Below are 27,747 nucleotides of genomic sequence, written 5' to 3' on the forward strand. Positions count from 1 at the left end.
AACTATGACAGCAGAGCAAGATTAACAATAGAAAACAATTATTGTAATGTAGACACAAGTGACGTATATGCATCATTAAAATAATCCTTTGAATGTATTTAAATGAGTTGCAGTTCTGTAGTTCCTCAGTTGGAGCTTCAAAAATTAGTTAGTGAATAGAACTATTTTTTGATGGTTCTAATTTGCCAGATTCTGGCCACTGATCCCATTTTCATCTACACACCTCAGGGCTGAGAAATCCAGCATCATGTCAAACATTTGAACTCCCAATTCATAATGGCAGCCTAATGACACATGGCAGGATTATTGGAGTTGATTCCAATGGACGTGGCATTAAGCCAAATGCATGTCACTGTGCATATTAAAGATCACTCGTCATTGTTCAAAAAATTACACAGCTCTACCTGTTTTCAAAGCATTCATTTTACAGCAAAAGCCACTAAATTTCTATGCAGTGTTGTATCTTGCTGTGAATGGCATACCTTTTTGATTAGCCAATGTCCTGTTTTCGCAATTCTTTCAGAAAAATGATTGAATACAAAATGATTTGGTTATTGGGAGCACAATAAATCAACAATAAGTTACAAAATCGCTCAGTTGTCTATTCTCAGTTCAGTAAGAAATGGTTCTCTTGAAATAACCTTAGTTCAGTAATTACAAATAGTTCTGTCTTATCTTGTTATGTACAGCATCCTCCACTAAAAACTTTCACATTTAGCACAAACGGATTGTTTATTTCAGGAAACTATTGGTGATTATTAGCCGTTTGTATTGGCAGCTTTAAAGTTGGTCGTTGCAGTATTTGAGTACTTTGTCGGTGCAGATGCCTCTACTTGGCTGTCAAGTACACACGCGATGATGATGCTTGATTCTTAAAATATAATGAACACAAATACCACTTCTACACAATAATCCCAGCAGCTGCAATTTTGTGCCCTGATTATGTTTGGGTTATTTCAACGATTGTTCACTGAGAAAATATCTAATGTTTGTGAGCTGAAGGACAAATAAAATCATCTCCAGGTCTGTAGGGCTCATAATAATTCTCTCCTGCTGCACATCATAATGTGAGAATAACACACAAAGCTGGAGTCACAGGCAGCAGCTCTGGATGCATTTTGTGTGCCTATCTTTGGTTTAAACCAGCATCTGCAGTTCCTTCCTACACATAATGTGAGAATGAGTTCTGCTTTGAGTGGAGGGTGTTTTAAAGTTACAGTTATATTGCCACTATGCCAGCGGTGTAAGTCAATTTCACTTTCGATCAAAGCTAATGTTGTAATTAAACCCAGTCAGTATGCAGGCTGACTGGAGCAAATCAGTCTTAGATTTTTTGGGAGAGGAAATACTTGAGTCATATCTGGCCCTGGTTATTGATAGATTGTGGAACTTCCTAGCAGTAGTCATCATATAAAAGAAGCATAAGGATTGTTGCTTTAGTGCATTTAACCATTTTTATATGACTGCTATATTTTATTAGCTCTTGCATATAATAGACAAATTGCACTTTCATGAGCATGGTAGCATTAAGTGTTGAAAGCTGTTTGCCACTACAAAATATGGAGGATTTCTAATAATCACATGTACACACACTTTTTGGTGAAGATATGCAGTTTGCACTTTCTGTCTGTCTTCATATTGAAATCTGAGATAGCCAACAAAGTTTTTAATATTTGAGTCAATTTGCCGCAGAACATGAGCTCATTTAGATGTAGATTAATGCGGCCTTTCCTCACTCACCATGACTCCAGACAATTTTGAAAAGGAGAAACACGCAAACAAAAACTTACCTTCCAATTTATCTAGCGAGAAATCTGCATTGTGCGAATTTGTTAAGAGTATTCTCCTACAACTATTGTTGTCATTCTTCAGCACATTTAGCGCTCTAATTTTCTGTCATTCTCATTTCCATTGAACTGAATTTCTAGTTATAATGAAATTGATTGTTTAAGGGTGTTAATTTAATGTTGAAGTTAGATAAATTAAAATACATCTGATGGAAATTAGAATTAAAAATAGCTTGAACTATGGAAATACTGTGAGTCTCAAGCATTTGAAGAGACATTTTAACCTTTAAGATGTAGACATGTTAACGTATGTTTCTTTGAGCACTGAAAAAATGTGTATATTTAGAAAGACTATAAACTCTAAAATTAGAGTTAGTTACTAAAAAATAACTCTTAAAATGTAAACAAAAAACAATGCTAATGATAAAATTTGTGCATAACTACAAATCTAACCAACAACTTGATGAATCCATATCTGTTATAATTTATGGATTTTCATTCAGCTTTTCAGGGATGTACATATTACTAAATATAAAGTTTGCTTTTGCACTTTTTCTGCTATGCCCATAAAATCTTTTCAAGTGGTGGTACTATTTGAGTTGAAACTGGTACTTTTATTGAAAGGAATAGAATCAAGTGCCCCATGCCTGACAAATCATTTGATACGATCATGGTTGATTATTTCCTTCAATGCCAAGGGCCTGCACTAACCCCATATCCCTTGATTTTGTCAAGGATACCTCTGAGGATTGGGTTTAATCTGTTCTACCTAAGAAACAAAAATTTCCAGTGATTCTCATCACTCCTCTGCATAACAGGGGCCTGTCCTGAAAGATACAACATGCAAAGTTTAGCAACAAACACCGCTGAATACATCCTGCAATTAATTAATTCTCTTTTTAAAATCACATGGTGGAAGAAATATTTGGGGATAAAATACTGCTGCCTTGGTTTAAAATGATAGACTAGCCTTGTGATTGTTTTTCGACTGGCAAACCAGAGGTCAATGCTTGATAAATAGTAATTTTTTTTTAAAAAGATACACAGCGCTGGAGTACCTCGGAGGGTCAGGCAGCTTCTCTGGAGAACTTGGAGAGGTGATATTTTTGGTTGGGATCCTTTTTAAGACTGATTGTCACACAGAGTTGATTCACAGTTTGAAGAAGGGTCGCAACCAGAAACATCACCTATCTATGTTCTCCAGAGATGATGCCTAACCTGCAGAGATGCTCCGGCACTTTTTGCCTTTTTGTACACTGCACCTGCAGTTCCTTGTTTCTCCATTCTCTGTGAATTTAAATTTGGCTTGTGGCTGAGCTAGCTCCAGCAAAGAACCATGAAAGCTGTGGGGTTATTGTAAAAACCCAGTGCTTCTCTAATCCCATTCAAGGAATGGATTCTGCTTCCACCTGTTGTTAATGGTTAGATGGTTGATCCGTAACAGAAATGTTGCCTTATCTTTATACTCAAGATTCCAATCGTATTGAAAAGAAAATTCTATTTGAAGTCTTGATTGGGAATGGAGTGTGGAGGGCTTGCGAGAATTGTCCTGAAAAAATGCATTGAAAGCTGATGTGCTGCCAATTTCTGGAAAGAGATGTTGGAGATTGTAATGAGATGGTGAAATCCAGGTGTTAGTGTCTCTGACTCTCAAGAGATGGGCAGTATTGGAAATTGTATTCCTGAATGGGAATTCACATTTTTGTGCTGAACTTAGCACAAAAATGTTATATTTTTGAAATATATATATAAATGTTATATTTCAGAAAAAATTGTTATATTTTGAGAAGGATAATTGATAAATTAGATAATATTAGACAAGTTATATAAAATCTTAATTTCAAGATTTAATTTTGCCTCTTTTTAAAAAAAAAAAAGAATTTGTTTCCTCAGGATCTCCATGTGATGGATTTGACATTGAGTTATGCAAGAGACGTTGGGGCAGGTGAAGTAAGCTTTCAGCATGGTTTTGCAGGACGTAGGAACAGAAGGGGCTATAGATGGTAGATGCTCCCAGCTAAAGCACAGGCAGCATGTGTGAAGTGATGTTAATTGGGGATGTGGGGGGAGCATTGGATGAAAAGAGTTGTTGAAGGGTTGTAGAGTCTGGACTTGTGGAGAATAGGATCAGGAAAGTTCATGCAGTGGGTTAAATGCAAATTATTTTTAAAAATTCAAGATGTGGTTGTGCTGCCAGGTCAGTATAGGCCACTGTGCACATGGGTAACAATGAATCACAGACACAAAATGCTGGTGTAACTCAGTGGGACAGGCAGCATCTCTGGTGAGAAGGAATAAGTGACGTTTTGGGTCGAGACCCTTCTTCAGACTGAGAGTCTGAAGTCTCAATCTGAAGAAGGGTCTCGATCCGAAAACTCATCCATTCTTTCTATCCAGAGATGCTGCCTGTCCTGATGAGTTACTCCAGCATTTTGTGTCTATCTTCGGTGTGAACCAGTATCTGCAGTTCCTTCCCACACAACGAATCAGGCAGGTCAGGAGAGGGGGCAGAGTTATGCATCTCAAATAGCATGTGCTGAGAGAGCTGTGGAATAATTGAGAGAATAACTCAGCTCACACATCAAGATTACACAGAATCTGGCTTTTTGTAAACCTGGGATGGATTTTGTGAACCTGGGTTAGAAGGATGAGAGTGGATCTTATAGAAACATATAAAATTCTTAAGGGATTGAACACGCTAGATGCAGGAAACATGTTCCTGATGCTGGGGGAGTCCAGAACCAGGGGCCACAGTTTAAGAATAAGGGGTAGGCCATTTACAACTGAGATGAGGAAAAGCTTTTTCACATAGAGAGTTGTGAATTTGTGGAATTCTCTGCCTCAGAAGGCCATGGAGGCCGATACACTGGATGCATTCAAAAGAGATTTAGATAGAGCTCTTAGGGCTAGCGGAATCAAGGGGTAAGGGGAGAAAGCTGGAACGAGTTTTGGATGATCAGACATGATCATATTGAATGGCGGTGCTGGCTTGAAGGGCCGTATGGCCTACTCCTGCACCCATTTTCTATGTCTCTATGTAAGTTTGCCTGACGTTTGTAACTTAACTAGGGCGGCACGGTGGCGCAGCGGTAGAGTTGCTGCCTTACAGCGAATGCAGCATCGGAGTTCGATCCCGACTATGGGTGCTGTCTGTACGGAGTTTGTACGTTCTCCCCGCGACCTGCGTGGGTTTTCTCCGAGATCTTCAGTTTCCTCCCACATGCCAAAGACATACAGGTTTGTAGGTTAATTGGCTTGGTAAATGTAAAAATTGTCCCTAGTGTGTGTAGGATAGTGTTAATGTGCGGGGATCGCTGGTCGATGCGGACTCGGTGGGTCGAAGTGCCTGTTTTCGCGCTGTATCTCTAAACTAAACTAAAAACTTTGCAAGTCACCCAATAATTCTATCTTTATTTGATTGTTTTGTGAGTCCACCCCTCCCCAGGTACAAAAGGGTTTGCAGAAAGGTGTTTTAATCCAGAGGTGCTTCACTTTGATCTCATTTTGAGAATAAATATGTTGGTTATGAAATCAAAAATACTATAATTTTTTTTAATCCATTTTTAAATCATTTCCTTGAGCTGTTATAAAAAGGATTTGCATTAAATTGCTAATCAGAATAATGCAATCTCTACTTTGTTTATCAAATGACCAAACCCAGGAGCAGGCAATGTTGTCACTGCACGAGAGCCTCTCACAAACACAGTTCATTGTAAAAACAGCTACTGCTGCTGATGAAGAAAAATCATGTCTTGACTTTTGGGTGCCGAAAGATTTAAGTCAAGTCAAGTCAAGTCAAGAGAGTTTATTGTCATGTGTCCCAGATAAGACAATGAAATTCTTGCTTTGCTTCAGCACAACAGAATATAGTAGGCATGAATACAGAACATATCAATGTGTCCATATACCATCACTTATTTGTGATCTTTTAAATGGAGAGCAAAACTTTAGGGTGGTGCAGAAAAGAATGTTGCAATCGATAGTCCCAAGTGATGCTAAACACAATAAAATGGACCCCAACGTGTTGTTAAAGGATTGGCACAGATTACCTCTTTTCTTTTTTTTTTCTTTAGGCCATGTGAGTTTCTGTTATCAATGTATCAAATGAAATAATTTCATCTATTGATGAAAACACTTGGAATAATTTTGGTCACTTTTTGCTTAACCACAATTACAATAATTTAACTTCTAGTAAAGTACAATGGCTAAATTTAATTTTGCCTCAGTGAATTTCTCCAGTCACATATCCTGTTGGTTATTTATGTTGCTATTAACTTTTTGTTCTAGATAATTGAGACTGAGAATATGATGGACCGAATTGTGACTGGCTTAGCTGAGTCTAGTATCAAAGTGCGGTTAGCTGCTGTCAGGTATGGAATATTGAAACTCACCAGTCCAAAAGTTTAAATGCATCATTAGATACTGAACTTTTAATAATCAACCTATGATAACGTGGATGAATGATAAACGTGGAATTAATGTTAAAAAAAAAAAAAATTGTGATACAATTAGTAGATTAGCATGTAGTTGATCATGATTTTGCATTTTAAGCATTTGTATTTACAACATTGAAGAATTGATTGAAGGTCTGTTAACCATAACACTTGTTATGTCCTTGTATACTGTCCTACAATGTAAATGTTGATATTACTTTTATTTGATTGGGAAATATGAAGCAAATTATTGTTTTGTGTTTGAATAATTAAACAAAAAATGATTAGAATGAAAGTTTGACAACTGTGGCCATGCTTTCAATTAATTCACTATGAGGAGGGCTATTGTTGAGTTTATATGTAGACGTGTAGATTGGCTTGACGGAAGATCCTTAATTTTCCTTGTGACCTTGTGATCTTACAGTGCTGTAACTCTCTCTCATGATTAATACCATAAATGTTCAATGGACAATTTTATTTTGGGATGGAGATCATTCATCTTCATTTATTTTCTCTGCTGGTTCTGGTTGCACATCTACTCTCCTTTTAATTTCAATTGGCCATTTTCTATCCTCCACTTCTTATTCCTTACTTCCCAAAGTCATGTATGTTTTTTTGATGAGTGGATGACTTTGTTTTGATTCTTTCCCATTTTTTTTTTGCATCATCTTTGGAAAATAATCTTCTGGATATCAACTGGCAGTTTGGAAATATGTCCTTTCACTTAGATTCCCAAACAATGTCCTTCTTTAATGCAATATTGGGCTGGACCCGGTGACTGCTCAATGCCACCCTTTGTGCTTCCTGCTTGCATTCACTCATTTGGTCCAGGAAAGGACATACCTTAATGACTCTCTGCAGCCAAACTTCAGGTGCTGACATCTCAACCGTGTCATTTAAGAAAATATTAAAATTGAAATAAACTATTAAAAGATGATTAAGTAGATTTTAGAAATAATGATTAATTATTAACACATAAAATATAGCACATTTGCTCCATCCTTGGTGTATTATTTGCAGTCTGCTGTTACCTTTGCTTTTCTGCACTTCGATGTTTTCATAACTCTTAATTAAGTAGTAAGATTTGTTTCTACTCCCCATCCTCTCATACTGTCTCTAAATGCAGGTGATTTAGGAAATTGAAGTAAATGCTTCCCACAGTTCTTGTTTCATCTGGATATGATGATTTGTGTCAATTCATCCCTGTAAATGTTTCTAAATTATTATTTTTTTCCCCTCTTCATTAATATTTAGTTTTCTCTGAACAATTTAAAAATATATCCTTCTTCATAAATGAAGAATGCAAATGTCTGTTTGACTTATCTGCCAAACCAGACCTCCTACTGAGGACCATCAATGTTTTTAATAAATAGTTTGGTTTGGCTACTTCAAATATTATCAGAAGTACGTCTTCTATAACTGACAATCACTGGTTTAAGAAGGAACTGCAGATGCTGGAAAAATCGAAGGTAGATAAAAATGCTGGAGAAACAGCGGGTGAGGCAGCATCTATGGAGCGCTTTATCTATCCTTCGCTCCATTGATGCTGCCTCACCCGCTGAGTTTCTCCAGCATTTTTGTCTCCCTTTAATCACTGGTTTTGAACATTTGATCATCCTTGTTCCTGTACAGAAGGACGATCACATCTGTATTTTTACGAAGATTTGTATATTTTCCCAATTTCCATTTCTAGATGTTTGCACAGTCTGTCCAGGTCGGTACAACAGCTTCGGACTAGTTTTCAGGACCATACAGTATGGAAGCCACTAATGAAGGTAGAAGTAACATACATTTATTGAAGCTTATATTATACCAGAATAAATCATAAACATTTTGTTTCTCAGTGGAGTTTGAGTTTTTAGTAAATCAGTTTTGTTTCTGCCACTCATCTGAAAAGTGTGGTGCAGACAATGAAGTTGAATGTAATTACATATTACCATTTTGTACTAATAAAGTTCATAGGTGAAATTCACTTGTGAATTCAGTCTTCCAAGTGTGCCAGTGACAATTGGTTTTAATGGGGTTTTTTGGCCTGCAAATAAATTTGGCTATTAATGTTCTCCTTTATTGAATTGTAAAGCTTTTCTGTCATTGGGATTAAGCCGACTGATCTTCAGGCAGCAGCTTTATCCTCTTCTGAAATTATATTCTTGTTTCATAATGTAGAATGCATCTGATTCAGTACTTCAAATGCTGTCAGCATTCTGGCACCTCTCCTTTAATTTTGTTGTATCCAATATCCTGAACTGGTCTCCTGCAGTTTTAGTAATGCCCTCTTGCTTAGTAAACACCCATCCACATGCTGCTCTGGTGATGCAGGCATGCTTTCTGCCTTCAGTGGTAGATTTCATTTAAGTTCTTAAATCAGCCTTTCTACTGCTCCAGCAACGCTTTTAGGATTAATTTGCCTGCCAAAAACTTTTGGATTCCCTTTTTTGCCAGTTGTCAAATTTTTATTTTATGTTTTTGGTCACGCTGTTTTTTTTTCTGATCCAGACGGTAAAATTTAGTATGTAGGAAGGAACTGCAGATGCTGGTTTAAACCGAAGATAGACACAAAATGCAGGACAGGCAGAATCTCTGGAGAGAAGGAATAGAATAGAATATAGAATAGTTTCTTTATTGTCATTGTAACATGAACCATGTACAACAAAATTTAAAAATGTCAGCCAGTCAGTGCACCATTCAAACATTTCTAAAAGCTAACGATACATACAAGGTAAAATATTAAAAAAAGATAAACAACTAAAATAAATATCATGAAAATAGCACGCATAAACACCCAACCCTACATCCTTCTGTCGATTTCACAGTGTACCACAGTCCCTTAGTATGTATCGCCCCTGCGTTCCTTGGCAGCTACATTTAGTGCCTTTATAGCAGTGGGGTAAAAACTGTTTTTAAGTCTGTTTGTCCTTGTCCTTGTAGATCTGTACCGTCTGCCTGACGGCAACAGTTCAAACAGGGAGTGTCCGGGGTGGGAAATGTCCTTTATAATACTCTGGGATTTTTTGATGCAGCGGGAACTGTGTAAGTCCTCCAAGGTAAGGAGAGGGCAGCCGACAATCCTCTGGGCGTTGTCAATGGACCTCTGGAGCGCTTTCCTCTGAGCCGCTGTGCAGCTGGTGTACCATACGCATACACAGTATGTTAGGATGCTCTCAATGGAGCACCGATAAAAGGACAGCAGCAGTCTCTGAGTGATGTTATTCTTCCTGAGCACCCTCAGGAAGTGCAGTCTCTGCTGGACCTTTTTCAGCAGCGCAGTGGTGTTCACATTCCACGTCAGGTCCTCCTCAATATGGATTCCCAGGAAGCAGAAATCCGCCACCCTCTCCACACAGTCCCCTCTGATAATTAATGGTACCATGTCCGTTTTATTCTTCCTGAAGTCTATTATTATTTCCTTTGTCTTTAAGGTGTTGAGGAGCAGGTTATTTTCTCCACACCACACTGTCAGCTGCTCTGCCTCATCCCGGTAGGCGTACTCGTCCCCCCCGGAGATGAGTCCCACCACCGTAGTGTCATCCGCAAATTTGACAATGGTGTTGCTGTGGTGGGCGGGGGTGCAGTCATGTGTGTAGATGGTGTAGAGCAGGGGGCTCAGCACGCAGCCCTGTGGAGAGCCGGTACTGAGGCTGAGGGCCGTGGATGTGTGATGGCCCACTCTGACTCTCTGGCTGCGACCCGACAGGAAGCTATTTATCCACATGCAGGTGGAGTGTGGAAGTCCCAAGTCCCCCAGTTTGTCCACCAGTTTGTGGGGAAGGATGGTATTAAAAGCAGAGCTGTAGTCCACAAAGAGCATCCGCACGTAGCTCCCCCGCTGCTCCAGGTGAGACAGTGCAGCATGGAGAGCTGTGGCTACAGCGTCCTCTGTAGATCTATTTGCTCTGTACGCAAACTGGTGGGGGTCAAAGCTTCGGGGCAGGAGTGATGTGATATGACCCCGGACCAGTTTTTCAAAACACTTCATCACCACTGGTGTGAGTGCGACTGGCCGGTAGTCGTTGAGGCTGGAAATGTGGGGTTTTTTTGGGCAAGGGGACTATGGTTGACGTTTTGGGTCAAGACCCTTGTTCAGACTCAAATATAATTTAGCTTGTCTCTCTCCTCTGTTATTATTACTACCTTTATCACTTGCACCCTTTTTCAGCTTCATTTTATACTCTTTGATTGACCACGGAGCTATGGTTTCCCTCCCGTTTCACCTTGTACACTGCACTAGAAACTGCTGCTTTACATTTCTGCTTGCCAGATAACAAAGCTTGAAATTGTGCTTTTTTTTCCCAACTGAATTCATAAAGGTCATTGCATTTTTGCTTCCTTGTTGAACTCACTTGAGGCAACTGAACCTCCAACTTGTCTCAGAGTGCAGTTATACGAAATGTATAGGAAGGAACTGCAGATGCTGGTTTAAACTGAAGATGGACACAAAATACTGGAGTAACTCAGTGGGACAGGCAGCATCTCTGGAGAGAAGAAATGGGTGAAGTTTCAGGTCAAGACCCTTCTTCAGACTGGGGACGAAGACCCTTCTTTGTCCCGAAACATCGCCCATTCCTTCTCTCCAGAGATGCTGCCCGTCCCACTGAGTTACTCCAGCATTTTGTATCTATCTTCTGTGCAGTTTGTACGAGTTGGGGTCAAGGCAAGTTTCAAGTAGGATACCACTGATATGAAACCGATAGCAAACAGTAATCACAAGTCAGCTCAATGTCCGTGTGGTATCCATGAGTAGTTAAGTCATCAATTAATTTGAGCAATGTAGGAAGGAACTGCAGAAGCTGGTTATACACCGAAGATAGATACAAAATGCTGGAGTAACTCAGCAAGACAGGCAGCATCTCTGGAGAGAAAGAATGGTGACGTTTCGGGTTGAGATCTTTCTTCAGCCTGAGAGTCAGAATGAATGATTCAAAAGGCAAACCAATTAGTGGTAATCATTTTAGAAAAATAACATGACACAACCAACGGAAATTAAATATCTTTAACACTTAAACACTTAACACTCATGGCATTGTGAAGAAATTAACTTTTCTGAGCAGGAGATGTTGACCTTTTATGCCGTTAAAACCAGGGTGCACTTTATTCAGTCAGCCTTAGTATTTTCATTAGTTCATAGAGCAAGAATGGTATGTATTTCAAGTCAAGTCAAGTCAAGTTTATTTGTCACATACACATACGAGATGTGCAGTGAAATGAAAGTGGCAATGCTCGCGGACTTTTGTGCAAAAGACAAACAACCAAACAAACTATAAACACAATCATAATACACATATTCTTTTACATAATAAATAATTTAAGGAAAAACGTTCAGTAGAGTTAGTCCCTGGTGAGATAGGCGTTTACAGTCCGAATGGCCTCTGGGAAGAAACTCCTTCTCAACCTCTCCGTTCTCACCGCATGGCAACGGAGGCGTTTGCCTGACCGTAGCAGCTGGAACAGTCCGTTGCAGAGGTGGAAGGAGTCTCCCATGATATTGTTGGCTGTTTTGGTAACAGGTATTCAGGTTAATTCATTGATCGTATTTGTGTGGCATAGTTCACTGTTAAGGTTCACTTCTTAATAAACAGGCAACTCCGAAAAAGGTTAGATAGACCAACCCAAACTTTACTGATCATCGGCCGATCGAAGTGACGGGGATACTCCAGTCAAGTAAGCAACACAGACACTTGACTTTCCTCGTGTCACCACTTCAATTAACAAAGAATTGCATGATATTTTATACTGTGTGTTTGTCACAGTCACATTCCAAAGATGTTAATCATGGTCAGAGATACAGTCACTACACATTACCACAGGATGCATCTGAGCTTGTCTCTTGTCAATTAGTAGACACATTTCAAAGGCATCTTATCAGTTGGTAATTTCAAGACAAGACATTTCAAAGGCATCGGTCATTGTCATTTACAAACTGAGACAAGTCTGGGCATTGTCTCAATATACATCACTGAGAGGCATCGGTCATTGCCTCAATATACATCACTGAGACAAGTCTGGGTTTCTCTCTCATCAATTGGTAGATGCATGTCAAAGGCATCGGTCATTGTCTCAATATACATCACTGAGACAAGTCTGGGCTTCTCTCTCATCAATTGGTAGACGCATGTCAAAGGCATCGGTCATTGTCTCAGTACACAGCAACCTGAGCAAGCCTGGCTTGTCTCTCTCTCTCTTATCAATCCACTGAAAAAGGCCTGCTTGAGACGAAATATAAGCTGTAACCTGTTCCAGGATTCCATTATATGTCTTTTATATATTTAAAAGCATTTAACCTTTTCATTACCGATGACTGCTTCAGGATAGTACTGTGTATGTGTGGTCATGAGGTGTTGTCAGTTTTGCACACTAATGATGCCAAGTCTTTGCAGTTTTGCCTGAATGCTGTGTGACATTAATTTAGCTTGCTGATGTTATCAGTGACTGTGAATCTTTATCTTACTGAATATTTACATCAGTCCTTTAGAACAATACTGAATCTCTCCTTCACTGAGGGCTCCAGATTGACATATACGTAGAGTCATAGAGTGATACAGTGTGGAAACAGGTCCTTCAGCCCAACTTGCCCACACCAGCCAACATGTCCCAGCTACACTAATCCCACCTTCCCGTGTTTGGTCCCTATGCCTCCAAACCTGTTGTATCCATGATTCGACATGATACTAGTTTATGCCACTGCTTTGTTAAGTACAAAAATATGTCAAGCAAATTTTGTACAATTTTCTCATTAGTATTTGCTTGTAATTTGCGAATCAGAATATTTTAGTTGAAAAACCTATTTTAATTGTGGCTATTATTTTTCGACTCTAGATTAGAATAACCCTTATCTTAACATTAGTTAAAAAAAAGAGAGCTGGAGGAACAGTAGATCAAGCAGCATTTGCAGAGGGAATTGGACAGTTGATGTTTAGGGTTAAAACTCTTCATTTGTACTTCACTAGTCCAGATGAAAGGTCTCGGCCCAGAATGTCGATCGTTCATTTGCCTTCACCCACTAATTTTCTCTGGCAGCTTTCCCCTTTTTGTTCGAGATTTCACTGTCCATAGTCTCCCTGGTAGTAGAAGCAGAATCTCTGAAGTAGATTTTTCAAATGAGTGCTACATTAATCAAATCTATTAAGTTAAGTGCTTCAAATGAGCTAGAATGCAGAGAAAATATAGTTCGTAAACCAGGGAAATATATTTATTTATTCACAGGATATTAATTGATATTAGGTGATTTTTATTTTAAATCTTACAGCAAAAAATCAACTTGATGTTACTTATACATGATCTCAAGTAAATATTTAGAAAGAAAATTATTATTATATTTTGCACCAAAACTGAGTAAGTTTTGCATTGTTGGAAAAAAATCACTCGCTCATCTGAATCCCCTAGTGTCTTAGGAGCAGAAATATTGGAGGGATATATTTTTCTTTCAAAGGAATGAAAGACTACATACATAAGCAGTCATACCCACCGTAGCTTTCTGCTGCGTCAGTTTGTTGCTAAGAACATTAAAATCTCTATCAATACATCTGCTTGATCAGTTGATTTCCTGAGTCTCTGCCTCAGTGCTGTGGCTTCACCTCATTCTCAGCAATGAAACTGAGAAGATGGGTCTTTGCTCAGCTTTGAGAATGTCAAATGGCCAAGACTATGTCAGAGGGGCAAGAGTCAGGCAATGCCTCACACGTTATATGGAGATTTTGTTGCTTTTCTCCTTTTCTCCTGATGAGTTTTCGTCTTGGATTTAAGTAGAAAGCATATTACATTTTATATAATTTAGTTATTAAGATGATTAATTTCGGATAATAGGTTTGATTTTTTACACTTTGACCTTTTGGCTTCTTGCGATCCAAAGCTATTACCAAGACTACAGAGATTATTAGCTATTTATGTTTTTCTTAGTTGATGGATTATTTTATTTCTGTAAATTTATGCTGTGGGCCAATGAGTTCCAATTGCCATAATAACTCGAGACTGGATGTGCAAGATATTGCTTGCATTTTGATGTATCCCTGTAAGAAAAATTGCTGGAAAAAAAGAAAGTACATATAAAGTGATTCATAAAATGCCCAAAAGTACTTTACAGCCGGTGAACTACTTGTGAAATGTAACCGTGGCGGTAAGGTAGAAAATGCAGCAGATGGTTTGTAAAGGAACATTTTGTTGTGCTAAAATCACGGTGAATGTAAATACAAAGTACCTTGGTTCTCCCCATTTTATCTTTCAGTTGTTACAAAATGCTCCTGACGAAGTCCTTGTGGTGGCATCATCAACACTATGCAATCTTCTCCTTGAGTTCTCCCCAAGCAAGGAGGTTGGTCTTTAGCAAATGAAAAGGGTATTCGGAGCATTGACTTAACGGTTGCAGACTTGTCAGTTCTTTCAGTTGGAATTAGTTATTAAAGATATCAGAAAATCCTCGTGATTAACAAACTACATTTTAATATTATATGTTTAAGAAAGAACTGCAGATGCTGGAAAAATCGAAGGTAGATAAAAATGCCGGAGAAACTCAGCAAGTGAGGCAGCATCTATGGAGAGAAGGAATAGGCGACGTTTCGGGTCGAGACTGATGTCGGGGTTGGGGGGCCGGGAAAAATAAAGGAAGAGGCGAAGACAGTAGACTTGTGGGAGAGCTGGAAAGGGGAGGGGAAGGAGGGAGAAGGCAAGGACTATCTTAAATTGAAGAAGCCAATGTTCATACCGCTGGGGTGCAAACTACCCAAGCAAAATATGAGGTGCTGTTCCTCCAATTTGCGCTGGGCCTCACTCTGGCACTGGAGGAGGCCCACTAGTTTCAACATTTACAATTATATTTTGTCACTAATTCCAATCCCTTTATATTTTCTGATTGCTCCATTATAAAATTCATATAAACACATAATTTGAGATAAATCAAAAGTCAGAGTAACCAGTGGACTGAAATGATCATTAGTTTGGTTATTGAAAAAAAATGCCAGTCAAATTGAAGCTTTTTTTGTGATACCGAAAATGTATCTCCTATTTGTGTACATTATCCACAGCTGGCATTCCTGAAATAGGTTTCATTTACACTGCAATTCTATCTGTCCTCATCAGGGGACACCATTATATTGTGTGGTTAAACCCTGTTGAACGTGAACCATTGGATGTCTACAATATTGGAACAATATGGGTATATTAGCTTCATGTCTGCTTTCATAAGTGCTAGGAGCAGAATTAGGGCATTCGGCCCATCAAGTCTACTCCAAATTTGATCATGGCTGATCTATCTCTCCCTCCAAACCCCATTCTCCTGCTTCTCCCCATAACCCCTGCCACCCATACTAATCAAGAATCTATCTATCTCTGCCTTAAGAATTCCTTTCGAATAATGTAGAACTGTGCACAAAAAGCTACTCATTTGCCTTTGTGATCTTTCACCACACCCAAGTTGCAAGAGATCCAGATTGGAGAAAATTGTTACGATTTTATTTAATAATTTATAAAAATTCCAATTGAATCTTTTAGGAGTAGGCAAACTAGAACATTCCATTGATATTTATAAAAGATCAGTTTTGCATTTTATGTTGCAGCCTATCTTGGAATCGGGTGCTGTGGAACTGTTATGCAACTTGACCCAGAGTGAAAATCCAGCTCTCAGAGTCAATGGGATTTGGGCATTAATGGTAAGTTAATATGAGAAGTCAGTTGGAGAAATTTATATTATTTATTATTAAAAACAAACTTTGGCTATTATATGTAGCGATACTGGAGCTTTCATGTCTACTACTATAGTCACTTTAAATACAAGACATTGTTGTTTCATTTAGTTATGTTAAGTATTGTACTTAATATATATATATAGCAAATATAGCATATTTATAATGTTTATTAGATGCAGATGCATACCCAGTTTCTGAGCATGGAACAATATAACAAAGGAACAGGCACTTCAACGTATGATTGCTGTGCCGACAATTATATCAATATAAATGAATCCCATCTGCCTGCATATGGTCTATGTCCTCCAACCCCTGCCAGTTGATGTGCGTCTAAATACCTCTAAAATGTTTCTGTCATATCTGCATTCTGATTTCCCCAGACAGTGTGTTCCAGACACCTACCGCAAATACCAACCCTGCTTGACACTGTGTAAAACAAAAAACTTGCCTCAAAGCGCATTTTAACTTTCCTCATCTCACCTTAAAGCTATGCCTCCTGTATTTGGCATTTCCACTCTGGGAGAAAGGTTCTTGTTAACTACCCGATCTATGCCTTTCATAATTTATATACTTCTATCGGGTCATCTCTCAGTCCACGACCTTCCGGAGAAAACAATCCAAGTTTGTGCAACCTCTCCTTGTAGCCAGTGCACTCCAATCTAGGAAGCATCCTGGTGAACCTCCTTTGCACATGTCCAAAGCCTCAACATCGTTACTGTAATGTGGTGACCCCATTGTATGCATAACTTCAAATGTGGCCTAATCAAAGTTTTATTGAGCTGCACACAGAGAGTTGTGAGTCTGTGGAATTATCTGCCACAGAGGACGGTGAAGCCCGTTCTCTGGATACTTTCAAAAGAGAGCTAGATAAGGCTCTTAAAGATAGCGGAGTCAGGGGATATGGGGAGAAGGCAGGAACGGGGTACTGATTGGGGATGATCAGCCATGATCACATTGAATGGCGGTACTGGCTCGAAAGGCCGAATGTCTATTGCAACAATAATTCCCACCTTTTATATTCAATGCCGCAATAAAAGCAAATATAGCATCCACCTTCCTTAACATTGATCTACTTGTGTTGCTACTTTCAAGGAGCTATGGACTTGAACCCCAAGATCCCTCTGTACATCAGGAATCTACTATTTATTGTACACTTTCCTCTTGCATTTTGAACTCTCGAAATGCTACAACTCACACCCGGCCAGGTGTGAGTTGTAGCATTTTGAACTCTCGAAATGCTACAACTCACACCTGGCCGGGTTGAATTCCATCTGCCATTTCTCCACACATATTTCCAACTGATCTATATCCTACTGTATCCTTTGACATCCTTCTTCACTATCCACAATTGTTGTGTCGTCTGCAAACTATCAAATGAGCCCACCTACAAATTATATATATCACAAACAGCAGAGAACCTGGTAGTGATCCTTATGGAATAGCACTGGTCATAGACCTTCAGTCAGAATAATACTCCTCTACCATTACCCAGGATGAGGTGTTCCAGACCAGGGCATCGGAGATGTCCTCATTCTTTAGGGAACGGGGATTCCCCCTCTTCTACCATAGATGAGGTTCTCACCGGGGTCTCTTCTATACCCCGTAACTCTGCTCCCACTCCCCATCCCCCCACTCGTAACAAGGACAGAGTCCCCCTTGTCCTCACCGTCCACCATACCAGACATCGCATACAACAGGTAATCATCCAACATTTACACCACCTCCAATGGGATCCCACCACTGGCCATATCTTCCCATCTCCACCCCTTTCTGCTTTCTGCAGAGACCGCTTCCCACCGTAACTCCCTGGTCAATTCGTCCCTTTCCACCCAAACCACCCCCTCCCTTGGTACTTTCCCTTGCCACCGCAGGAAATGCAACACTTGTCACTTTACCTCCCCCCTCGACTCCATCCAAGGACCCAAGCAATCTCTCCAGGTGAGGCAGAGGTTTACCTGCACCTCCTCTAACCTCATCTACTACATCCTCCGCTGTTCCAGGTTTTAACTGCTCTACATTGGTGAGACCAAGCGCAGGCTTGGCGATCGCTTCTCTCAACGCCTCCACTCAGTTTGCAATAGCCAACCTGATCTCCCGGTGGCTCAACACTTCAACTCCCCCCCCCCATTCCGAATCTGACCTTTCTGTCCTGGGCCTCCTCCAGCACCTCATATTTTGCTTGGGCAGTTTACACCCCAGCAGTATGAACATTGACTTCTCCAATTTCTGGTAGTCCTTGCTTTCTCCCTCCTTCCCCTCCCCTTCCCAGCTCTCCCACAGCCCACTGTCTCTGCCTCTTCCTTTCTTCACCCCACCCCCCGACATCAGTCTGAAGAAGGGTCTTGATCCGAAACGTTGCCTATTCCTTCGCTCCATAGATGCTGCCTCACCCGCTGAGTTTCTCCAGCATTTTTGTCTAGCATCGATTTTTCCAGCATCTGCAGTTCTTTCTTAAACACTACGATTACCGTTGTGTCTTCTGTGGCCAAGTCAATTTTGAGTCTAACTAGTAACTTGACAGAAAATAAATGTGTGGGTCAAACTTTTCGTTTAGTCAAAGCTATCATTGAATTTAACAAGAATTGTTACATGCATGTGAGATATTTAAAAAAAGCATTAAAATGAAAATAAATAAATAAATATATAATTCTAAGAACATAATTTAAAACTTCATTAATCACAATATTAAGCTTTTAAAAAAAGTTGCCTTGATTTGCTTAGTATCCCATTAAAATCAATGGGTTGTTTTAAGTTTTAGAGACACAGAGCGGAAACAGGCCCTCTTTTGTCAACTAGAGAGTTTAATGTAATGCTTCTGCTGCTTATAATAATCTGCAAGAGGCCTATAGTATTTTAGTTTAGTTTAGAGAAACAGCACAGAAACAGCCCCTTTGGTACACCGACCGAGTCCACGCCAACCCGCGATCCCTGCACATAAACACTATTCTACACACACTGGGGACAATTCTACCAAGCCAATTAGCCTACAAACCTGTACGTCTTTGAGTGTGGCTGGAAACCGAAGTTCTCAGATAAAACCCACACAGTCATGGGAAGAACGTACAAACTCCATACAGTTTAGACAGCACACGTAGTCTAGATAGCACCCGGGTCTTCAGCGCTGCAAATGCTGTAAGGCAGCAGCTCTACCGCTGTGTCACCCTATGGTGTCTGGTCTGACATAGGATCTTAGTGATGAATTCTAGGATAATGCTGATGGGTCCAGGTAAGATTGGGCTCTTCCATTCAACTTTTGGGAAAGTCCATGAGCAGAGCAAAGTGACAAGATAAGGCCCCTGAATTTTCCATTATATTCTGGACTCTCTGTAGGATAACATGAATTTGTAACTTCCTTTCATTGGAGTGGCTAATTGCTGTTGGTTCATATGACAAATCCAGCGGATTATTATTAGGCTTTGTCTTTTATCACCAATCAGACCATTCGCTTTAATCAGCTTTCCCTATTCCCTAATATTATTCTATGATGAGGAAAATGAGCAACGACACAACAGTATTAATAAGAAAGAGTGACCAAAAACCTGCCCAAAGATTCATGCCAGACCACACTTAGGAAATGTAGACTTTCTGTTTATATATTGCGATGTCAAGTCAAGGGAGTTTATTGTAATGTGTCCCAGATAGGACAATGAAATTCTTGCTTTGCATCAGCACAATGGAATATAGTAGGCACGAATACAGAACATATCATATCAGTGTGTCCATACACCATTATAGAAATATATCCACACATCAATAAATTAGCAGATAAAGTGCAAAAAAACAGATAATGGTCTATTAGTGTTCAGAGATTTGTTTCAGTTGAGTTTAATAGCCTGATGGCTGTGGGGAAGTAGCTATTCCTGAACCTGGACGTTGCAGTCTTCAGGCTCCAGTACCTTCTACCTGAAGGTAGCGGGGAGATGAGTGTGTGGCCAGGATGGTGTGGGTCCTTGATGATGATGCCAGCCTTTTTGAGGCAGCGACTGCAATAGATACCCTCGATGGTAGAGAGGTCAGAGCTGATGATGGACTGAGCAGTGTTTACTACTTTCTGTAGTCTTTTACGCTCCTGGGTGCTCAAATTGCTGATCCAAGCCACGATGCAACTCTTGAGGCTAATGTTTATTCATCCATGACTGCCCATTTGAAGATAATGGTGATGCAATACCTTAAATTGCTGTAGTTCTTTGTGAATACACTTAAATATGAATGAATGGAACTTTATGTAGGAGGGAACTGCAGATGCTCGTTTTAAACCTAAGATGTACACAAAATGCTGGAGTAACTCAGCGGGACGCAGCATCTCTGGGGAGAAGGAACTGATGACATTTCGGGTCGAGACCCTTCAGACAGGGGAAAGGGAAACGAGAGATATAGACGGTGAAGTAGAGAGATATAGAACAAACTAATGAAAGATATGCAGAAAAGTAACGGCGATAAAAGAAACAGGTCATTGTTAGCTGTTTACTAGGTGAGAACGAGAAGCTGGTGTGACTTGGATGGGGGAGGAATTGAGAGTGAGGAAATGCAGGTGTTACTTGAAGTTAGAGAAATGAAACTTCATTTTGAATGAATAAAACATTGCTGTTTGGTGCAGAGTTCGAGGACTTTGAACAATAAACAGTGATATAGTTCCAAGCCAGTGAAATAATTCCAAGCCAGTGATATTGTTCCAAGCCAGCATGATTGTTGGAGCTCCCATTCACCTATTGCCCCTATCCTCACAGCTAGAGGTCATGGAATTGGGAGGTATTTTTAGAAGAGCCTAAGTAAGCGATTGCTGTGCATTTTGTAGATGACAATGCTCCAGGCAGTGCTGGAGGCATGGACTGTGAATAGCGTGTGGGTTAAGTATATTTCTTGGTGGTGTTGAGTTTTCCTTGGGGGTTATTGAAGGTGTGCTCCAAGCAAATTACATCAAGCCACCGACATGTCTTGTAAAGTTGCTGGAAATGCGTTGGGACGTCTTGGTCTTGGCATCATGCTCAGCACAGACATTTTGTCCTTGTGCAGCACTGTTTGATGTCACTGCTGGATATACAGGCTTTGACCTGTATCATTATTGTGGCTGGCACAGTTGAGATGTTGGCCACTGGCGATACCCAGAATGGTGGCAGTGGGGAACTAGATAACGGTAATGCCATTCAGTATTAATGGTGAGTGGTTAGACTCTCTCTAATTTGAGACAATAACTGCCTGGCACTTCTGTTGTGTGAATGTTATTTTCCTACTATCAGCCCATACCAAAATGTTTTGGTTGTACTGCAAAAGGCCTGGAATGGATCATGTTTAGAAAAGTTATGAATATATTTAAACATCATAGTATTATGAGTGAGCAATCATACATTTGAATTAATGTTGGGCTTAGGATGTGGCCCTGAGACATTCCTCCTGTGATATCCAAGGGGTGGGATGGCTGACCTCTAACATCTTCCTCCCTACAAGGTAGGATTCCAACCACTGAAGTGTTTTACATGGTACCCTTTAAGATTGTATCCCTTATCCATACAGCACCTGATGTTTCTGTACAGGAACCATTGTATTCTTGCAAAATGGCCTAATATAAATATACGTGATAAATCAGATGTAATGGTTGCAAAAGCTTCATAAGTTAGGCAAAATTACTTTACATAACAGTCTGAAGAAGGGTCTCGATCCAAAACGTCGCCTATTCCTTCAGTCCATAGATGCTGCCTCACCCGCTGAGTTTCTCCAGCTTTTTTGTCTACCTTCGATTTCTCCATCATCTGCAGTTCTTACATAATAAACTCATCAGAACGTTAAATAAACCTTTTTTTCTGATTTCTCCTGCTGCACTGGCACTTTTTTTTATGGTGCTTGGCATGTGATAGCCCATTCCACAGGATTTACTTTGAACCCAGTCAGTATTGCATTCTGGTTGACTTTGAATAAATGGTGCACAAAGTGTCTTCAAATCAACATGTTATTTTTGAAGATATCCCATTTATAAAAATAATAATTTTGGGTTAAGGCACATATGAGTGAGTGTATTAGTCAAGACATGATTCCAATTTGAGCTCCGATGTGTAAGCTTGAATAGACTTCTGTCCAATGATGAGCAAATGAGTGATTTAAATGTCCTTGATTTAATTAAGCTGTTTGTGGACTGGCATATAGATTCTAAGTGAGTATGGAGGAACTGCAGATGCTGGTTTAAACCGAAGATAGACACAAAATGTGATGGAAGGCAATAAAGTCCAATCTGCCTCTTTATTCTTCCGTGGTCAGGGGAGTCAAACCATCTGCAGTCGGAGCGATGGAAGCTCCTGCAGCTGGCGGTCAAAGCTCTCGCGTCTGACGGTCGAAGCTCCTGCGGCTTGGAGTTCCCGAAGTCGGTCTGTGACCAGAGACTGCGAGCTCCACGATGTTAAAGTCCGCAGTCTCCCACGGTTGGAGCCCAGAGGTTGATCCATGGCAAAGGGATCGCCAGCTCCGTGATGGTAAGTCCACAGGCTCCCGCAGTGGATCTCCCAAATTCGGTCTCCAGCAAAGGCCGCCCACTCCTCGATGTTAGGCCGCAGTGCGGACGGAGATACGATAGGGAAAAAAATCGCATCTCCGTCGAGGTAAGAGATTAGAAAAAATTTCCCCCAATACCCCCCTCCCCAACCCCCCACATAAAACAACCCAAAGACACTAAAAACATACATTTAACACAAACAAACAAACAACAAAGAAGGAATGAAATACAGAGTGAAAAAGAAATGAACAAAACCTCCCAGAAATGATGTAGAGCAGGTCTTGGAAGTGTTGAGCTGAATGAAATTAGCATAAGTAAAATAAACTCACATTAATGGAGCTGAAAGCTGATAAAAGAGGCACACAGTGGGTTATTCTGCCATAGATTCTGAAATTGTTCTGGAATCCCATATATCTGGCTAACATATATGATCTCATTATTATGAAAGGAGAGGGAGAAGGCAGTAGAATACAGATAATTTGACGTCTGTAGTAGAGAAAATGCTGGAATCACTTTTTAATAAGCAAGGAGCTTTGAGAATTTTGAAATAGTAATGGCCTAAATCAATTCTGGCATCTGGACCGGCCGGAGAGACTCGGTGGGTCAGGCAGCATCTGTGGAGGGAAATGAACAGATTATTAAGAATCATCATGATTAAGAATAAGGGACTGAGGAGGAAAAACCTTTTTCACCCAGAGAGTTGTGAATCTGTGGAATTCTCTGCCTCAGAAGGTAGTGGAGGCCAATTCAGTGGATTTTTTTCAAGAGTGTTAGATATAGCTCTTGGGGCTAACAGAATCAAGGGATGTGGGGGAGAAAGTAGGGACGGGGTACTGATTTAGGATGATCAGCATGATCATATTGAATGGCGGTTCTAGCTTGAAGGGCTGAATGGCCTACTCCTGCAACTATTTTCTATATTTTTTTGTTTCGGGTTGGATGCCTTTTTCATAGGGATTGCTAATGAACTGTTCACAATCCATATAAATTATTTGGAAGATGGAATCAAGTGAAATACGTGGATGGTTGTTGATTATGCATTCAGTCAACAGATATTCTAATTTAACACCACTAACACCAAGGGAATTGTGGCCATTCTCTTAAACTGGGGCTACTGTTCTTAGTTAGACTACAAAACACAACTTTATTCTGAAGATAAACATAAAAAGCTGGAGTAACTCAGCCGGTCAGGCAGCATCTCTAGAGAAAAGGAATAGGTGAAGTTTTGAGTTGAGACCCTTCTTCAGACTGAGGGTCAGGGGAAAGGGAAACGAGATATAGATGGCGATTCTGCAGACTGAAGAAGGGTCTCGACCCAAACGTCACCTGTTCCTTTTCTCCAGAGATGCTGTCTGACCTGCTGAGTTACACCAGCTTTTAGTGTCTATATAGTTTATCTAGCATCTGAAGTTCCTTCCTACACGTGACTTTATTCTAATTTAGTAGAATAAGGAGATGGGATTCATGCATTGCCTTTGCGTTTATTTTTGTGCACTTGGTTTGTCTCTTTTAGTCTTTTGCTCCCTTTCCCAGCTGTAAGTGAAGGAATTAAGCATGTATTTTATTTTGTGTTATTTACATACTGTTTTATATTTTTGGCGTTGTTCTAAAAATAGATGAGGAAATATACAATTACTTTCCTGTGTTGCTTTCTTACTTAAAAAAAAACTATGACCTCTCTTACTTCTGTGTTTTTCAATAGTTCATCCTTTTAAAGTATGCCAGCTTTATTGAAGAAAATGTCACAATTTTAAGAATCTTGATATTTACAGTACTGCAGATTATTCCATCCGCAATTAAATGTCGGCAAAATGCCAATTTAAATCATCCAATTTAATCTTTTTAGAATATGGCTTTTCAAGCTGACCAGAAGATAAAGACAGACATTTTACGAGGGCTGAGTACAGAACAACTCTTCAGATTGCTCTCAGATTCAGACGTGAATGTACTAATGAAGACTCTGGGGCTCCTCAGGAATCTCCTATCCACTAGGCCTGTATGTATTTGTAATTTGAATGTCAACATTTTCACATTCCAACCAATCTTTCTTTATTCCTAATATCCAGCTGGCTGTCTGGGCTGTCCTTTGAAGACCATGGGTCTAAGTGGGCAAATTTAGATTGCTATAGAAAGTGTAAGATGCTGGAACCAATCACTAAATAATGGTATCTGTTGCTAGATTTCAGCTCATGTTTGGTGACATTTTAATAGACCTCTTGTTTCTCTATAACGGTTTTTTGTGTTGTACAGTGTTACTAAGCTAACAAATCTGTTCTTTGCAAGTGGCACCTGCTTTGCTTTTCAGCTATGAAGAGTGTAAGAATTTTCTTGCCGAGGCTTTATATTTCATGTAGAAACATAGAAACATAGACAATAGGTGCACGAGTAGGCCATTTGGCCCTTCGAGCCTGCACCACCATTCATTGTGATCATGGCTGATCATCCACAATAAGTAACCCATGTATTTGTAGGAAAGTATATGTAGCTATAATTTTTGTTTCTGATAGGAATTCTATTTTTTGTTTCAGTGAATTGATGGGCTATTGTGTGGAAAAATGTTATATATGAATGTCCCTCTAAACTGGTTCCTGTTATTTTACCGTTCTTCCCATACACATTTGGACTTTGTTGTATTGCATTTTATTGCAGCTACGAGAATGGGCATCATTTTTTCTGAAATGACTACGTTGATTTAAAAATGGCCTCCACCCCCAAACCCAGCATAGCTGAAACTTGTAGAGAATTATGAGGGGAAAATTGCAATCTAATATGCAAAACACGGAGTTTCCAATATTGAGCAGGAAACAAAATAATTGTAACCCTGTTTTGTAGTATCCATGTGAAATTGGATTTTAGCACATTAAGATATTGTTTAAATAATTGCCTAAATTCTCTGCATTATGTAACCTGGTAGAATTATATAATTCAAGCCCGCAGGTCCTGGTAACATTCGGAATCTTTACTGCATCCTTTCCAATTTTGTGTTATATACAAATTGCTACAATCTCCATTCATAAAGATAATAATGGTAGGACTTAATAATACGATCATGGCAAGATTGGGGACATTGCGAATCATACATTGAGCAGGAGTCCAATAATTCAATGATCTTCATTTCAGGTTGCTGACTGGAATCTCCTTTCAGTATCATTTCACATATGGTTTTGTATTGTATTTAAAATCATTATCCAATTCCTTTTGTTGTTGATTTCTGCATTGTCAGCTACTTCAAGTACAGATTTTTCTATCAAGAACTCATAGAAACATAGAAACATAGAAAATAGGTGCATGAGTAGGCCATTCGGCCCTTCGAGCCTGCACCGCCATTCGATATGATCATGGCTGATCATCCAACTCAGTAACCCATCCCTGCCTTCTCTCCATACCCCCTGATCCCCTTAGCCACAAGGGCCACATCTAACTCCCTCTTAAATATAGCCAATGAACTGGCCTCAACTACCTTCTGTGGCAGAGAATTCCACAGATTCACCACTCCCTGTGTAAAAAAGTGATTTTCTCATCTCGGTCCTAAAAGACTTCCCTCTTATCCTTAAACTGTGACCCTTAGTTCTGGACTTCCCCCAACATCGGGAATAATGTTCCTGCATCTAGCCTGTCTAACCCCTTAAGAAATTTGTAAGTTTCTATAAGATCCCCCCTCAATCTTCTGCATTCCAGCATGTACAAGCCAAGTCTATCCAGTCTTTCTTCATATGAAAGTCCTGCCATCCCAGGAATCAGTCTGGTGAACCTTCTCTGTGCTCCCTCTATGGCAAGAATGTCTTTCCTCAGATTAGGAGACCAAAACTGTACGCAATACTCCAGGTGTGGTCTCACCAAGACCCTGTACAACTGCAGTAGAACCTCCCTGCTCTTATACTCAAATCCTTTTGCTATGAATGCTAACATACCATTTGCTTTCTTCACTGCCTGCTGCACCTGCATGCCTACTTTCAATGACTGGTGTACCATGCCACCCAGGTCTCGTTGCATCTCCCCTTTTCCTAATCGGCCACCATTCAGATAATAGTCTACTTTCCTGTTTTTGCCACCAAAGTGGATAACCTCACATTTATCCACATTATACTGCAGCTGCCATGCATTTGCCCACTCACCCAACCTATCCAAGTCACCTTGCAGCCTCCCAGCATCCTCCTCACAGCTAACACTGCCCCCCAGCTTCGTGTCATCCGCAAACTTGGAGATGTTGCATTCAATTTCCTCATCCAGATCATTAATATATATTGTAAAGAGCTGGGGTCCCAGCACTGAGCCTTGCGGTACCCCACTAGTCACTGCCTGCCATTCTGAAAAGGACCCGTTTACCCCTACACTTTGCTTCCTGTCTGCCAGCCAGTTCTCTATCCACATCAATACTGAACCCCCAATACGATGTGCTTTAAGTTTGTATACTAATCTCTTATGTGGGACCTTGTCGAAAGCCTTCTGAAAGTCCAGATATAACACATCCACTGGTTCTCCCTTATCCACTCTACTAGTTACATCCTCGAAAAATTCTATAAGATTCATCAGACATGATTTACCTTTCATAAATCCATGCTGACTTTGTCCAATGAATTCACCACTTTCCAAATGTGCTGCTATCCCATCTTTAATAACTGACTCCAGAATTTTCCCCACCACCGATGTTAGACTAACTGGTCTGTAATTCCCCGTTTTCTCTCTCCCTCCCTTTTTAAAAAGTGGGGTTACATTAGCTACCCTCCAGTCCTCAGGAATTACTCCAGAATCTAAAGAGTTTTGAAAAATTATCACTAATGCATCCGCTATTTCTGTGTCTACTTCCTTAAGTACTCTGGGATGCAACTTATCTGGCCCTGGGGATTTATCGGCCTTTAATCCATTCAATTTACCTAACACCACTTCCCGGCTAACCTGGATTTCACTCAGTTCCTCCATCTCATTTAACCCCCGGTCCCTTGCTATTTCCGGCAGATTATTTATGTCTTCCTTAGTGAAGACAGAACCAAAGTAGTTATTCAATTGGTCTGCCATGTCCTTGTTCCCCATGATCAATTTGCCTGTTTCTGACTGCAAGGGACCTACATTTGTTTTAACTAATCTTTTCCTCTTCACGTATCTATAAAAACATTTGCAGTCAGTTTTTATGTTCCCTGCCAGTTTTCTTTCATAATCTATTTTCCCTTTCCTAATTAAGCCTTTTGTCCTCCTCTGCTGGACTCTGAATTTCTCCCCGGCCTCTGGTAGGCTGCTTGTTCTGGCTAATTTGTATACTTCATCTTTTGTTTTGATACTATCCCTGATTTCCCTTGTTATGCACGGATGCACTACCTTCCCTGATTTATTCTTTTGCCAAACTGGGATGAACACTTGTTGTAGTTCATCCATGC

General features: G+C 40.0%; 1 protein-coding gene across 3 annotated transcripts in view; it reads left to right on the forward strand.

The window, feature by feature from the left end:
• Window positions 1-27,747, forward strand: part of armc8 (armadillo repeat containing 8) — a 129,325-nt gene that overhangs the window by 69,932 nt on the left and 31,646 nt on the right. For 2 of the 3 annotated variants that reach the window (XM_055637646.1, XM_055637647.1), the window contains exons 13-17: window positions 6,075-6,157; window positions 7,914-7,995; window positions 14,439-14,525; window positions 15,766-15,858; window positions 24,222-24,371. In XM_055637646.1, the coding sequence (XP_055493621.1) occupies window positions 6,075-6,157; window positions 7,914-7,995; window positions 14,439-14,525; window positions 15,766-15,858; window positions 24,222-24,371 (495 nt within the window). The remainder of the gene's footprint in view (window positions 1-6,074; window positions 6,158-7,913; window positions 7,996-14,438; window positions 14,526-15,765; window positions 15,859-24,221; window positions 24,372-27,747) is intronic. The other variant, XM_055637648.1, reaches the window with a different exon arrangement.

This window comes from Leucoraja erinacea, chromosome 7 (genome assembly GCF_028641065.1).
Source record: "Leucoraja erinacea ecotype New England chromosome 7, Leri_hhj_1, whole genome shotgun sequence".
NCBI lineage: Eukaryota > Metazoa > Chordata > Chondrichthyes > Rajiformes > Rajidae > Leucoraja > Leucoraja erinaceus.